Source organism: Marmota marmota, unplaced genomic scaffold (genome assembly GCF_001458135.2).
Source record: "Marmota marmota marmota unplaced genomic scaffold, marMar, whole genome shotgun sequence".
NCBI lineage: Eukaryota > Metazoa > Chordata > Mammalia > Rodentia > Sciuridae > Marmota > Marmota marmota.
Window position 1 is genome coordinate 5,339,232 of NW_026000196.1, and position 15,783 is coordinate 5,355,014.

General features: G+C 38.1%; 1 protein-coding gene across 1 annotated transcript in view; it reads right to left on the reverse strand.

Moving 5' to 3' along the window:
- The window catches only part of Ticrr (TOPBP1 interacting checkpoint and replication regulator), a 41,296-nt gene extending 25,513 nt beyond the window's left edge, over window positions 1–15,783 (reverse strand). Inside the window, exons 1-7 of the mRNA XM_048790273.1 lie at window positions 14,747–15,783; window positions 10,013–10,292; window positions 8,850–9,088; window positions 7,317–7,560; window positions 4,049–4,178; window positions 1,860–1,999; window positions 826–1,044 (exon numbers count right to left, since the gene is read on the reverse strand). Of these exons, the coding sequence (XP_048646230.1) occupies window positions 826–1,044; window positions 1,860–1,999; window positions 4,049–4,178; window positions 7,317–7,560; window positions 8,850–9,088; window positions 10,013–10,292; window positions 14,747–15,409 (1,915 nt within the window). The 5' untranslated portion in view covers window positions 15,410–15,783. The remainder of the gene's footprint in view (window positions 1–825; window positions 1,045–1,859; window positions 2,000–4,048; window positions 4,179–7,316; window positions 7,561–8,849; window positions 9,089–10,012; window positions 10,293–14,746) is intronic.

Below are 15,783 nucleotides of genomic sequence, written 5' to 3' on the forward strand. Positions count from 1 at the left end.
AAATAATTTCATCTATTTAATAAAAAAGAAGGAAAAAATAGAAAAATAAAAGCTACTGGATTAAACTCTTTTGCTCACTTTCAAAGACTGCAATACCTAGGCTTGGGTTACTCATGGACCCCTTCCATTTTCCTTTATCCACAAATGTAAAACTTCTTTAACTACGTGTCATATAGCCAAGACATGGACCTTCTTTGAGACTTTGCTGGTGTAATACCCCATCCCAGAATGTTCTTCTTTTACTTTCTGCCTTCTAATCTCTGCTCACTCTTGAAGTCTAGCCTGGTTCCAAGGGTGCCTTAGAAGCCTCTTTATCCTGTTCCAGCCCTGACCTCCCTTTCTCAACTACTAGTGTAGTCTTTACTTTTCAAATGGGCAAGTGTTTTCTGTTTTAGATGCTTTGCTCTTATATATTAACTTCATTAGTTCATTCATATATATTATACATGTTAATATATATTAGCTTATTAATGTATTAATTTTATCTCTATAGTTAAACCATAAATCTAAGAATATGACATGATCTTATTAATTATATATTCATCAAAATATAATTTTTGTATGCAGCACATATTCAAGAAATAAAGGGCTGGAGCACTTAGTGGCAGAGCACTTGCCTACAATGTGTGGAGGCACTGGTTTGATCCTATGCACCACATAAAAAATAAACTAATAAAGATATTGTGTGTCCTTCTACAACTAAACAACAACAACAACAACAAACAACAATAAAAATGAAGAGATAGGATTAAAGCATATTTGAAAAATATGAGGGGTGTAACAGAGCAAACATAGATACAAAAATGCTGTAGAACGGAGGAATACCTTTAGGTTTAGAACTTCTTAATGTTCTTCCTTTGTCTTCCAGTTTATCTGCTGTTCTTCCACTGGCTATCTTTTGGACCCCCTTCTCTCCAGCCACATCTGGACTGCCATCTGGATGTAACTTCTGAGCCTTTACATTCAGCCTTGCAACGTTCAACATCTTCAGGGAACGGCACATGGTATTCATCTTCTGTCTCACTGGAGTGCGGGGAACACCACCTACCACAAGGGCAGCACAGCAGGAAAAGTCAGCTCACTTTCACTTCTGTGCAGTCAGACTGCTGTGAAAGAACACTGAAGTGCAGCATCTCCCTTCAGAATGATCTAAATTCGTTAGTTCCTGTATGTCTTTCTACCCATAACAAAAGGCAGAAAGAGAATCCTTTTTTAGTTCAAATTCAGGAGCTAAACATTTTGATGATTTTGACATAAAGCAAACACATTCATTTTGGTGTTACTCAATGGCCATAGGGTGGTGATGAAACTTCTTTTTTCTACCAAACTCATCTAAAAGGCAATTTAGCAATGCACATGGAGAGGCAGTTTTCTTGCTCTTTAACACAGTGACTCTTTTTTGCAACCTTCTGCAAAGGTAATTACTCAAAACATAGTAATTACTACAAAGGTAATTACTCAAAAATTACCCACATGATGCATACTGTAGTATTATTTATAATAGTAAAAGCAACAATCTAAGCATTAATTTTGTGAATTTTATTAAGCAATGAGGTAGAATAATAAATAAAAAGGCAAAGTAGGCTGTACAAGCAGAATAAAAAATTATATTTAAATCTGTTATAACTAAAGATGAAGATAGTTTATTATTCATTAGGAAGCTAGGATTGTAATTTTTATCACTATTGGACTAATATTAATATTTGCAAATTTGAAATATATGAATTTGTCATTTATTTAGTTACCATTTGAACCTCAATTCAAGGAATGTTAATCTTTTAAATGTACATCTTAAGAAAAAGATTGGCCTTTAAAGAGAAAAGAGACTTCCTTAAGAAATAGCCTTTCTATGGGCTTACGTTTCTTTTTGCTGTCTTCTTGATTAGCTACAGTAGACTCTTCACGAGATTTTCTCTGGTAGTGCTCGGAGAGGCAACGTGTTAATTCACTCTCAGTTTTAGAAAACTCTTCCTTATTAGCTGAGGTAGCTTGTAGTAACCTGCAAAGTCAAGATGTCTAGTATAAAACCAAAGTTCCAATTTATTCAGATTGAACTGCAGATTGAACCCAGGGCTTTACATACAGTAGACAAACACTCTAACACTGAGCTACATCAACCCAGCTCTCTTAGGGCATCAATACGTTGCCCAGGCTGGCCTTGAACTTGAGATCTTCCTGCCTCAGCCTCCCGAGCAGCAGGGATTAGAGACATATGTCAATGTCTAGTAGGATTCTTGATGAATTAGGATACATGTCTAATTATAACTATTTCCCTTTGGGCTTCCATAGTTACTTTTTACTCAGTTTCCATACATTAATAAAGTACAAGATGATGTTAAGACAGAATAATTAGTACTGCAACCACTTCTGAATAATTCTTTCATATTGTGAAAAAATAATGTGAGGTGGGGGACTATGGATCAGTAGTAGGGCACTTGTTTGGCATGCAAGAAGCCCTGAGTTTGTTCCCTAGTACAGCAAAAAAACCCCAACCAAACCACAAAAAAACAACCAATATGGAGATGATGAGAAGGGGAGATAGTGGAGCTGGAAGGATGGTTAGTTACTAAGTGCGTTTCTATCTAAAGATCAATCACTAATGAAATTATGAAAACAGTACAACATTTAAGTACATATTATTTGAATTTTATCATCATCCATTATTTGATATCATGTGATTAAAGAGTGGAAGAAAGTTATGGCAACATTTGTTGAACAGATGTTGCAGATTAGATATGTGCAAGGCTACCAGCTTCACACATGAAACTGATCTACAAGCAGATGAATTCTTATTTTCTGTGCTGGTGTGTCCTCTCACTGAGGAAGGTTTGTCTTTCTTTTTGTTGATAATTTTTAAAAACATACAAACCTTTCAATCAGAAAAGTTTAGCATGCAATATAAACAGAATATGTACCTCCCACTAAAATTAAATACTTGTTCATAGTTTATTTATTTATTGTGGTACTGGGGATTGAACCCAGCACCTTTTGTATGCTAAGCAAGTGCTCTATCACTGAGCCACACTCCCAGCCCTACGTGTATCTTATTTAGAGATACACATATATAACAAAACTAACACAAATTGGTAGTTAATACGTTATCAATTTTGCACTATCACATAATATCACTCTCTTGTAATTGTTTTCAGTTTTCTGTGTACATATAAATAGCTCCAGTTTATTTTTACTAATCTCTAATATTCTACCATATGACTATATTGTGTTTTACTTAATCATTTTCCTTCTGAGGGTCAACTTGTTCTTTCCACTTTTTCACTATTTCTGATTAACAATGAATATTTAAGCATAGTCCTTGTGTCTGTATAAGAATTTATTAGATGGCTTTAAGTGGAATTTCTGTATAGCAAGAGCATGTAAACTGTGGCTTACAAAGAATTTCCAAATTATTCTTTTAAAATGGCTCTAACCATTTATATTTCCATCACCTACAGTTTACATTTTCCTTGCTATTTTCAGATTTATTAATTTCTAGCAATCTAATGAATACAAAATAGAATCTTTTTTGTTTTTTTCTGCATCCATAATATATGGGGGCATTTTTTAAATATTTAATTTGACAATTTATTTTTTTTCTTTTTATGGAATTGGGGTCAATCCTAAGGCCTTATATGTAGGCAAATGCTCTACCACTGAGCTACATCCCCAGACCCCTTTAAAAGTTTATACTTTAAAAAAAATGTTTTGTTGTTGTAGATGGACAGTATGCCTTTATTATTATTATTATTATTTTTAATGCGGTGTTAAGGATTGAACCCAGTGCCTCACGAACATGCTAGGCAAACAGTGTGCCACTGAGCCATAACCCTAGCCCAAATTTTTACATTTTGGGGACAGGATCTTGCTAAGTTGCCCAGGCTGACCTTAAACTTGCAATCCTTCTGCCCCAGAGACTTGAGCAGATGGAATTACAGGTATGTGCCACCATGCCCACTGACAAATTTCTGTAATTGGAAAATTTTAAAGCCGGTATGCAGATAACTAAGAGTTAATTTTATTAATCAATGCCCAGAAAATAAGAAAGTTTTACCAAAATGACTCCATCAAGTTTGAACTGGCACCACTGATGTTAGAGAAAGGAAACCACTTTTCTACAACAGCTGGACTCCAGGGAATGGTGCGGCCAAGCTCCTGCTGGGCCCACTCAGGAACAGGGGGAGCTGTAGGAACAAAGGCACAAGTGAGAGAGGAACGCAGGAGTTAGAACCAAAGCAGAGAAGCGAATCATTTGCTCTTCCCCTGGAATGACTGTCTCCCTCCAAAAGACAAAAAGCAGAATCATTAACATTCTTCGTCTGCACCACTAACTCCTACAGTCCTACGTTGTCTATGAATAATACACAAACACAGTTAAATTTTTTGTTCTTATCACGGGCACCAAATCCCTCCATCTTATTTCTAAACTGTTCCTCTAAATAGGAAAATATGCTGGGTTTTTTTTTTTTTTTTATTCTTAAAAATGTACATCTTGGGGGCTGGGGTTGTGGCTCAGCGATAGAGTGCTTATCTAGCACGGGCAAGGTGCTGGGTTCAATCCTTAGCACAACATAAACATAATTAAATAAAATAAAGATACTGTGTCCAACTACAACTAAAAAAAATTTTTTTTAAATGTACACCTTAAAAGTGGCTTTAGTCCCCAAGAAAGGATAACAGATTGAGTTGGTGTAGTGTATTCTTGGTTATCAAAAAATACTCATGTAGCTTTGGGATTTTGAAATGGTGAATATTCATGATGTATGGAAAAGCATGCTACACACCACAATCTCAATCACTCAAAATGGGATATTGTGTATATATGCACACAACCTAGAGGGACACGTCCAACTAAGCTTCTTGTGACTGGATGATTGTTCTTTGCTTGTGTTTTTATTTTTCCTGTAAAGTACAATTTACTTTTAAAAAATAATTTTTTTTTTTAAAAAAGTGGCTTTAGTAAAAAATAAATAACAGTAATATAAAAGCAGAATAAAACTGCAGAATGTAACAAATATGTTGCATCTAGTAGGTAAGTTTAAAATAGTAAGCTGTGAGTTGTGGCACTGCCTTGTGGGTATGTAAGAATTGGGTCTCTTAGGGTAAGCCTGATGGGCAAGTGGTGATTGGGTGAAACTAACAGAAACTTCAGTAAACTCAGTAATTCTGAGAGGCCTTTCTAAGACCCCAAAAGAAATGCTGTATGTTCAGGAAGTCTCTTGTGTTTCTTTTGGTGTGTGTGTGTATACTAGGGATTGAACCCAGGGGCACTCAATGAATTATATCCTCAGCCCTTTTAAGTTTTTGTTTTGAGTCAGGGCAACTTGTTAAGTTGCCCAGACTGGCCTTAAACTTATGATCCTCCTGCCATAGCCGCCTGAGTCACTGGGATTACAGGGATGCATCACCAGGTCCTGTTTACACTGATAAAGTCTCAGGAAAAAATAAAATCAAAATATTTAAAAAGTATTTAGACTCATACTGAGACTGCTTCAGTGAGAGTATGAAGAGATAAATAAAACACAATGCTAACTCTGAAAGGAGTTCCCAGTGTCAAAAGGGTAGATTTACCCTTGAGTCATGTCATAAAGATGGGCGAGAAAAGGAAGGTCTTCAGGAGAATATGATGCTTGGACTAGATCCTGAGGCATGAGGAGGACCTCTCTGGGACTGAGTGTGGTGGGGAGACTACACACTAAGTCAGCATGCTGATTTACACCCTCAAAGAAACTGGGTCAGGCTAGAGCATGGAGTACCGGTAAATAATCCAATTCTTTTTACTGCATTCCAAAACAGAGTTTTATGACCTGCTTCTAAGACTTTATAAATAATTAAAGTGCAGTCTGTTCTATAATAATACAAATTTTCTAAAATAAAATAGCCTACACATGATCAGCAAATAAGGTAATGACATCAGTAGAAAATATTACATAATTTTGGTTGATATTTGATATGCTGATACAAGGTGCAGCAGCTGAATTTGAAGTGGCCCAACATAACTAAATACAACCAGCCAGGGGAACACAGCACCACACACCAAGTTCTTTGAACCTATACCCTTCTCCTTGCCTGTCTGGCTGGCCACCAGCTCTTTCTTAAACTGCTCACTCAGCAGTTCTCTGTTTTTATCATTCACCCTCATCTCCACAGTTCCACAGACTCCACTGGCCTTCCCTCTCTTCCATCACATCATCTTCATCTTTCTTTTAAAAGGATAAAGTACATATATTATGGAGTTTACTTATTAAAAATTTAATGTCTCTTTTTATTTAAACTAAAATTTTTATTAGGATTGCTATTACTTTTCATTACTACCAAAGATTTTGAGAAGCCTGTCCTAATCGTAGCTTTCCTAAAACTATTAGTTTTAGAATACGATTTGTAAAAAAAATTTTAAACAATAAACTTCACACCACATCATGGCCATTGATGCCTGAACTGCATTTGCTGTGTCACATATTCAGACAAGGACAGTAAAGGTCTATGAGAAAAAGATTGAGAGCTGGGAGTGGTGGTGCAAGTCTGTAATCCCAGTGACTGGAGAGGCTGAGGCAAGAGAATCACAAGTTCAAAGCTAGCCTAAGCAATTTAGCAAGGCCTTAAGCAACTAAGCGAGATCATCTCTCAAAATTAAAAAATAAAAAGGGCTTGGGGAACCTTTGGGTTCAATCCTCAGTACCAAAAAAGAAAGAAAGGAAATGACTGAGGCTGTAGCCCAGGAATATAGTGCTTGTCTAACATGAGACCCTAGATTCCAATCTCAGTTTTCCCTTGCAAAAAACAAACAAAAAAAGGTGTTAAGGTCTATGAAAATGAAAAGACACAAATATCTCCAATCAGTACATTTGCTCGAAAAATCCTTAGATTTCTACAGACCGTGGATCCTTTAGCCTTTTCTCTGTGCCTCTGTTATAGTCTCCTTCCTCCTTAAACTGCCTGATTTCACAGACGGTCGCCATAATCCCTTCTGTTCACACTTCAGAATCCATTGCCCCTTCTCTAGTTTCACTATCCTCATTTGGCAAAACCCTGACTCTGGTGAACATAGTTCTCTGTCTACTCTGTAACTGTCCCCAGTAGGTGAGTGTGGCTGAAGACAAACAAGCATGCGGAGGGATCTCATACTCGTGAGATCTAAGGCGACCTTATTCATTTCCTACCCTCACTCTCCACCTGTGACTTCCTACTCCTCCCCTCTCCTCAACTGCCAACACTTTCTTAAACCTTGATTTTCACAGTTGATGACTCTGCTTCCTAGTCCACTGAAAAAAACCGATGCACTCAGAAGAGAACCCCACACACTTCCCACCACATCTACTCACCTCCCAGCATACCAGAAGCAGGATCTTCAAATGAATTATGAATCTGATTCAATACATCATCCATAATCTCTGAGAAAAGGGAAGCTGTATCCTGGTGGCCTCCAGCCACAGCTGTTTGGAGAAAATGTCTTTGAAATTCAGCCTCCTTGATGCTGAACACAGTGAGAACTGTAGCATTGGCAGACAGAGGTGAAATAATTCCAGTGATAGGGGGCCAACCTTCACCAGGGTCCACATTGGCAACCTACAAAATAGTTCTGATTAGTTGAGAATATTGTTATCAGTATGCCTAAGGAATTTAGTTTAGTAAAAGTCAGCGTAATGGTTGGCTATTAGAGGCAGAGAAATTATTAATCATGTAGTCCTAAAGTTTCAATTTACAAGTAAACTTAACCTTGCCAGGAAACATTTACTAAACATTTATCATGTACTCACGGAATTCTCAAAACTGCTCTGAGGGGAAAAAAGTATTATTCCCATTTTATTTTATTTTATTTTTTTTGGTATTGAGGATTGAACCCAGGGGCACTTAACCACTGAGCCACATCCCCAGCCCTTTTTTATATTTTATTTAGAGATAGGGTCTCCCCAAGTTGCTTAGGGCCTCATTAAGTTGCTGAGGCTGGCCTTTGAACTAGCAATCCTCCTGCCTCAGCCTCCTAAACTGTTGGGATTTCAGGCATGTGCCACCATACCTGGCTCCCATTTTATTTCATTATCCTCATTTTACAGAGGAGGTATTATGGCTGAAGAAGAAGAAACCTCAAGGTCCCCTCTCAGTATGGGGAGAAGCCAGGCACATCAGACTTCAAAGTCCTCGAACCTAACCTGAGATGGTACTACCACATAAACGATTTATCCAGAACATGCAGTGGACAGGAGAGCTGAAAACTAATCCAGGCCACCTGACTCCTGAACCCAGAGCTCACACAACTAGAATAGCACCAATTCAGTGACTACCTCGTTCTGCTCTAGGATGTTTCCTAACCGACCAAGTACCTGCCCCAACACTAGTTTACTCAAAACTATCATTTTAGAATAAGATTTTGAAAAAAATTTTTAAGCAAAAGAAACTTCACATCAGACTATAGCATCAATGTGCCTCCAGGGATTACGAGGCAAAGAGAAATATAGGGGATTTGCTGGTAGTTTAAAAAAATCCATGACTTTAAAAAAAAAAAAAAATCCATGACTTGTAATGAATACGTAACAGAACATTTAAAAACTAATAAGAAATCACCCATCACTTCATATTCTAATTCAACCATTCAATTTGGTCAACCACCTTTTTTTCCTATGTGAATTTGAGATACTTTACTTAATTGGATTCAAGGTACATAGAATTTTATAAACGGTTCACTAATGAACATTGTTGTCATAATGCTACTACAGTGCAGAAAATATTATGCAAAAACATAACCAGTTTTACTGATACTGTCTTATGGAGAGAGATTATTGACATTTTATAAATATACTTGTTGCACATTACTGTGTTATTAGACAAGATTTACTTAGCAAATGGAGGACACCTACCAGATGTAACTCCTCAGCAGTCAGCCTGCTTACCAGCTGCTGAAATAACTGCCTTTGAGTTGACATGTTCTCTTCTGGACCTTGTAGCATCCAGCTGTCGGTGTCCAGAGTGCCACTCACTGGGACAGACCAATGAGCTACCGATCCTTTTAAAAAAATTCTGACTGGTTTCTGAAAACGTCTCTGATTCACGGCCAAGGGCTCTAGGGTGACTGTCCATGTTTCTTGAATCTCTTTGCCTATTAGAAATAAAGACTATTAAAATGTAATGTAAGAAATAGTTATTAAAAAGAAACTTAATACTACGAAAAAACAATTCAGATTTCCAATTAAGGGACTAGTATTGTCACTTAGTTCACATGTCAACAGACTATCATAGGCAAGTTCATTTAGCTCTCTGTAAGAAATCTATATAAAGGTGAGACATGATGTCAGAACTTCTCACTAATTAAGGCTTAGAAATATACATTCAAGTAATACTACTTAGAAAAAAGACACTTTCTTAAACCCATAAAATATAGTGCAGCATATTTCATGATATTAAATTCTAAAGACCAAATGATAAAATTACTTAAACAAAAGTACTCTTGGAAATTAAATAAATTGCACATAATGTACAACATAGTTTAATGTATATATCTCCATGCAGTACTACTTCTGTAGAGATAATATATTTAGAATTGAGACTCACCATATAGCAAATCATATGGTGAAACAAATGTATGAAGATTCCAACATACTGGCCTTTCTTGGTAGCAAGCATAATTTTAGGGTTCTACAGGCTAATTTACTTCTTCTCTTGGCCAATCATTGTCTCTTTATTGTCTTCATCAATCTCTTCTATGAGGCAATGAAATCTTAACACCCATGTGCTTGGACACCTGAACAATACCCATCTTTGGGAATAACTAGGAAACTTTAAAATCGTTCACTTGTTCTTTTTATAAATGAGTCAACAGTTGTTATTATACTAGAATTTGATCCTTTCATGTGGTATTTTTTATTTTGCTTATACATTTTTAATTCTTTCAATTATAAGCACCAAGTGCCCAGGCTGCGACACAATGAATGTAACTAAGATTTAAAAACAAAACAAAACAAAAAACAAAAAACCACATACCAACCAAAAACAAAAAAAAACCTCCAAAATATTATTTGCTTACCTTTAACAGGAAGAAATAATGTTCCTTCTGTCCGTGGAAATGAGGCTTCATACTCAGAAGAATTATAAAGCAAACAATTTAAAGTGGCATCAGTTGGCAGAGTTGAAATCCATGGGGAAAGGTGAGGTTCACTTGACATCTTTCTTTCAACACTGGTCATTATTTCCCGGGATTTAGTAAAACCCCAGCTGAAAGTTTCAGATGGCAAGATGGTGCCTCCTGCACAGTAGAGCAGTTCACAAATTGTCCAGTACCCAACATGGTCTGGGGATTCCCACAACTAACATTAAAATGACAAAGAAGCTCAGGTTAGTGTAAATTAGGCACTCAGGAATAAAGTTAAAATCAAGAGTAAATAAAGTTGATACCAACATTAAAAGATCAAATTATACCATTAATATATTTAATAAAGCTAAAATCAGAATTAAATAATATTGATGCCAACATTAAAGGAACAAATTTCATCATTAATATATTTGTTGAACTAAACAAAAATATTGGCCAACATCCTTTGTAAGCCCAAGAACATAATTACTACATAATATGCTTTTAAGAAAGCATTCATTTAGTGAAAATAGATTTTATATTTTCTGTCAATGATGCAAATCACTGGGTATAAATCACAAGATTTACAAAATATTAGAGTCAGAAGGAATACAAAACCATATACTAATAAAAATAATTCTGTCTTATACAACATAATACAGCAATGACCAGGTGCCATGGGAGGAGGCAGGAGCACCTCCCCTAGATGGCAACCACAACTCTGCCTTGCCCAACCACAGGTCTGAACAGGAACCAAATAGGTTCTCTTGGGTCCATCTTCATTGCTTTTACTGAAGCTCTCAACATCTCTCGCTGAAATTTTACTATAGCCTGTAAAAGCTGTGCCCTGTCTCTAACCTTCCCTCAGTTGCTCTAAATATTCTCCCAAATCACACTTCTCTAAAAACTTTCAAAGGCTTTCCACAGTTTCCAGGAGAAAGTAACTCTTCAGAATAACCATAGAGTTCTTCACAACCAACCCTAACAACTTTTCCAGAACACATTATCTTCTGTTTCCCTCACCCATCCCTACCTTCTAGGAACATTGAACTATTTTCTATTGCCTACACATGCTATTTTATAATGCTTCCTTGTTTTTGCTTATTTCTTGTGCTTCTCCTTCCTTCTTCATCAACTGATTGATTATTATACTTCTGTATTTAAATCAAATCCTGCTTTCTTTAGGAAAGTTCCCTCACTCCTTCACATATAGCTGGCTCTTCAATCAATGTTCTTTTAACAAACTTTTATTGTGCAACTTCTATGTAGTAGGAAACAATAGATACTTCCTGTCTTCTAGGATCTTAAAGTTAGGGGAATGGAGAGTAAAATAGGAATGATATGAAATATTTAATATCACAATATAACATGACAATACTATGAGAATATGATGGAAGAGGCATCCACCCATCCTAGAATATGATCATCATGCTGGTTAATAATTATAAACTATAAATTACTGTGCACATGTGAGGAATTTGAACTAAAAGGGTCTTCAAGGTCATCTAGGTGATTCATCAACTTTTCATTATATTCAACTGCCAAAGAGGGGCTGGAAATTGCTTTCAGATATACTAAGACAATGATAGACCATCCAAGAATCCAAGACTGTCTTGAAAGCACTTTTAAAACTGACCTTTTGATAGACTTTGATGGATCAAATTAATAGTTCAGGATCAGCATTCAAAAAAAAAAAAAAGAGGGGCTGGCGTTGTGGCTCAGTGGTAGAGTACTTGCATAGCCAGTGTGAGACACTAGGTTCGATTCTCAGCACTGCATATAAATAAATGAATAAAATAAAGGTCCATCAACATATAAAAATATTTTTTAAAAAGAAAGTACAATAGGAAATATCACATGTACAGAAGTAAACAATGTACTGTGAAATTTAGTTATGCATACCAATCTGGAAAATGCTATAACAAATTAGTCAAAAAAATACTTCTTCTTGGGGCTGGGGATGTGGCTCAAGCAGTAGCGCGCTCGCCTGGCATGCGTGCGGCCCGGGTTCGATCCTCAGCACCACAAACAAACAAAGATGTTGTGTCCGCCGAAAAAACTAAAAAATAAATATTAAAATTCTCTCTCTCTCTCTCTTTAAAAAAAAAAAAAATACTTCTTACAGAATGAAAAGGAAAACTTTAACATAAGTTGAAAAGAACATTAGTGTTTGATTAGAAGTTAATGCACATGATTAAAAAAGGAGAGTATAGTATACTTTTCATTTTTTTTGGATATTATAGGGTGACAGATATGTCCTAGTGGTAGTGTCAAATTTGGGACTTGCAAATGTCCACTAAATATAAGTTCCAAGAAAGCAGGGACTTCATTTGTTTAGTTCTCTAATGGTAAAAGAGCCCCCACATACCTAGCAGGTATGTAATAAATGTGTTGAGTAAATCACAGGCACAGTTGAAAATGTGTCCATATTTACAAAGGTATTGTGTGCTTGAATCTTTCCATTCCCAGTGTGAGTCCAAGCTCTTTTTCTCTCAGTTTTTCTTCCCAATTGTGAGCCTCCCTGAGTCTCCCCGAGTCTCCCCTTTGCCTCCACAACGTGGCCAGGGAGAAATTTTTGAATAGAAAAAGACAGATCTTCAGCATGAAAAAAAAATTTAGAAAAGTTTATCTGTCGGGCATTCTTCTATAAAAGAGGAACAAATTAGCAAACATGATAAGGAAGGACCCATTCTGACTGACAGTGGTATGTCACACCTGGATAAAAATGTTTCAGAAAACTCAATCAACCTTATTTACTTTAATGCTATTCCAAAGAAGAGAAACCCATCTAGTAAGATATATTTCTACCAGTATTTGATATAATACAATTCCAGGGTAAACTGTTTGATATTTGGTATCAATTAGTCCAAATTAATACACTTATGTATCGTATACTGTGCCTAATGCTTGATTTTCTGTCTTAACAATTTTAATTTCTTTCTTTCTTTCTTTCTTTTTTTCATGTGTGTGGTGCTGGGGATCAAACTCAGGGCTTTGTGCATGTGAGGCAAGCATTCTACCAACTGAGCTATATCCCCAGCCCAACAATTTTAATTTCTAGGATTCCATTTTCCGCATCAAATATTTGCCATCCTCTTAAACACTTTTTGCCCATTTCTTTTTGGAAAAACTGCTGCTGCCTTATCTTATGTTTGCCACACCTTTGGGGGCTTCATATGTGAAAGCACATTGGAAATTTTAACACACTGTATCATTTTGTTTTTAATCTCATCTTTTATACATTTATTTTATTTATCTATTTTTTATTTTTATGTGGTGCTGAGGATTGAACCCAGTGGCTCACACATACTAGGCAGGCACTCTACCGCTGAGCCTCAGCCCCAGTCCCACTGTATCATTATTTTAAAGTACCTGTTGATTTTCCATCTGTAAACTTGCAATTTAACCCACTCCTAGTTTTGTGGCATTGGAATCACATCTTTCACCTGGTTAAATTACACTCCAAAGCCTTCTCACTGATTAGAACAACACCTACACTAAAGACCTTGGCCCTACAGACTAGACTGTCTTCTTTTTAACTTCTACTGCTCTATCCATTGTTTATTAGGGCTCTGCACTCTTAATCTTTTTGTTTCTGCAACAAAGTTCATTCCAAGCTCTTCTCTATGCCTAGAATGTTCTTTCCCAGCCCTTATATTCCTCTTCTTTCACCATTCAATTCTTCTCAAAAAAGCCTTCCCTATTTACCCTATTATACAAATCTCACCTACTTCTACCTACCTACCCTGCCCCCATTCCCTCGCTTGGCTTTCTTTTCTCCAGAGCATGATTTTTGAAATCCTACACTTGTTTGCTCAGCTGTTTAATCTGTTAGCCTTTTCTGTTTAATTCATCTTTTGCACTAGAAGGTAAATTCTACTTCAGGCGCCATATCCCCAAGCACCTAAAACAGGGTAGTATGTACTCAATGCAGTGACTTATCAAGGAGTATTTATGACTAAATGACATGATAGGAAAATGAAGAAAGCAAAAATATACACTTGTCATAATGCTTAACAGGAGCAAGGAGCTTCACAGCCTTAACAAAATCTGAATTAGCCATTTAGGATTTTAAGTTTGCAATATTTTATTTATTTAGTCAGTAAATCTTTACTGAACACCCCTAATATTCAATATACATCTGCTGGTCACAAAGATGTGAAAGACCTGGTGCCTACCTTTGAGATATTTTTAGACTAAATGGAACATAATGGAGGAAAGGTTTCAGGTACACACACACAAATAATAAAAAATAAGATAAAAATGCATAGAAATTCAGAGGCTGAATTGCCTCGTTGTCATTTGGACAAGGCCTTAAAGGTTGAGTGAGGTTTAGACTGCCTTAGAAGGGTGAGGACAGGAGGCCTAGACAGACTAAAAGTCACAAGACAAAACAGTCAAGACCTGCTGATTTGCTAGACCAGGCTTCCATGTGCTGGAATATATGTCATGTGTAGTAGCATAAAGTTGGAAAAGGTAGTCAGGGCCCAAACTGCAGAGGAGCTTATACACTTTTTTCCCATTTTGTTGTAAAAACTGTCCCTATTTGTGACAACAGGACTTTTCTTCTGACGGAATATAGGGTTGTGTTCCTTTCATTCTGGGTTTACGGTGGCTCTGAAGTCGCTGCCAAATTCTAGTTAGCAGGGAGAACAGCATGCACTAAATTGGAGACTACTATCACCTTACCTTAGACCATTCGGTAGTATCCACCCAGTACAAAGTGATTTTTCGGGTGATCATCACCTCTTGGACTCTCTTGGGCAACAACTTCTCCATCACCTGCTTCGGAGTGGGCGGCAAGCGCTGGGCCTGGGCCTCGCACCCAGACACGAACTGAAGGAGCTCTCTCTGCGAGTGCGGACAGGGGGCCAGTAGGAAAAGAGCATTCACAAAGCCCCCAAGAGCGGCCTCGGCCTCCTTGGCCTCGCTCTCCGCGTCCAGCAATCTCCTCCCGCTGCTCCGCAGAATAGGTTTCGTGGGCGACGTGATCTCGGGCCGGTCCCATTGGTAGTCTAGCAGGGTCTCCATCAGGGCACTGTGAGTGTGAGTTGCCCTGGAAGCCGGGCCGGGCAGGTGGGCACCGTGAACACGATCCCCAAGCCGAGCCTCGAGCTCCTCCTCAAAGTCCTCCCAGGAGCGGGTTCCTAACTCGCGGAAGTCGGACCCGCGTGAAGGCCGGCTCCGCGCCCCCTGCGAGTCAAAGAACTTGAAGGCCCAGTGGACCCCGGCCAGGCCAAATCGGCAACTCAGGTAAGTGAGTAGGCGCAGGGCGACCCGCCGCACCGGGCTGTGGCGATCCGCGCAGCCCGCGGTGTCCAGCAGCAGCATCACTTTGTGACAGCAGGTCATGGTCGGCCGCGCAGCAGTCCGGGGACTCCGGCCCGGCCCGCGCAGCTCTTCCCTAGGCCCTAGCTTCAGAGAACCAGCGCCATTCAGTGCTTCCCTTAGGGTCCTGGTCTAAAGACTCCCGCGCTCTCCGAGAGCTGCTGCTATTGGCGGAGCTAATACCCAAAGTCAGCTCCTATTCGCTGATTGACTTACGCAAGTTACGTGAGGACTCCCATTTTTGACGCTGATTGGAAGAGTGGTGGAGAAAGCCTTGGCTTGATTGGTGGAGTGCGTGACTATGGGCGGGCCCTGGGTTCCGGGAGAAACTGCACTTTCATTGGTCTGAACTTTCGTTTTAAAATTTAAAGAGGTGGTGCCTCGCTGGCATGTCTAGG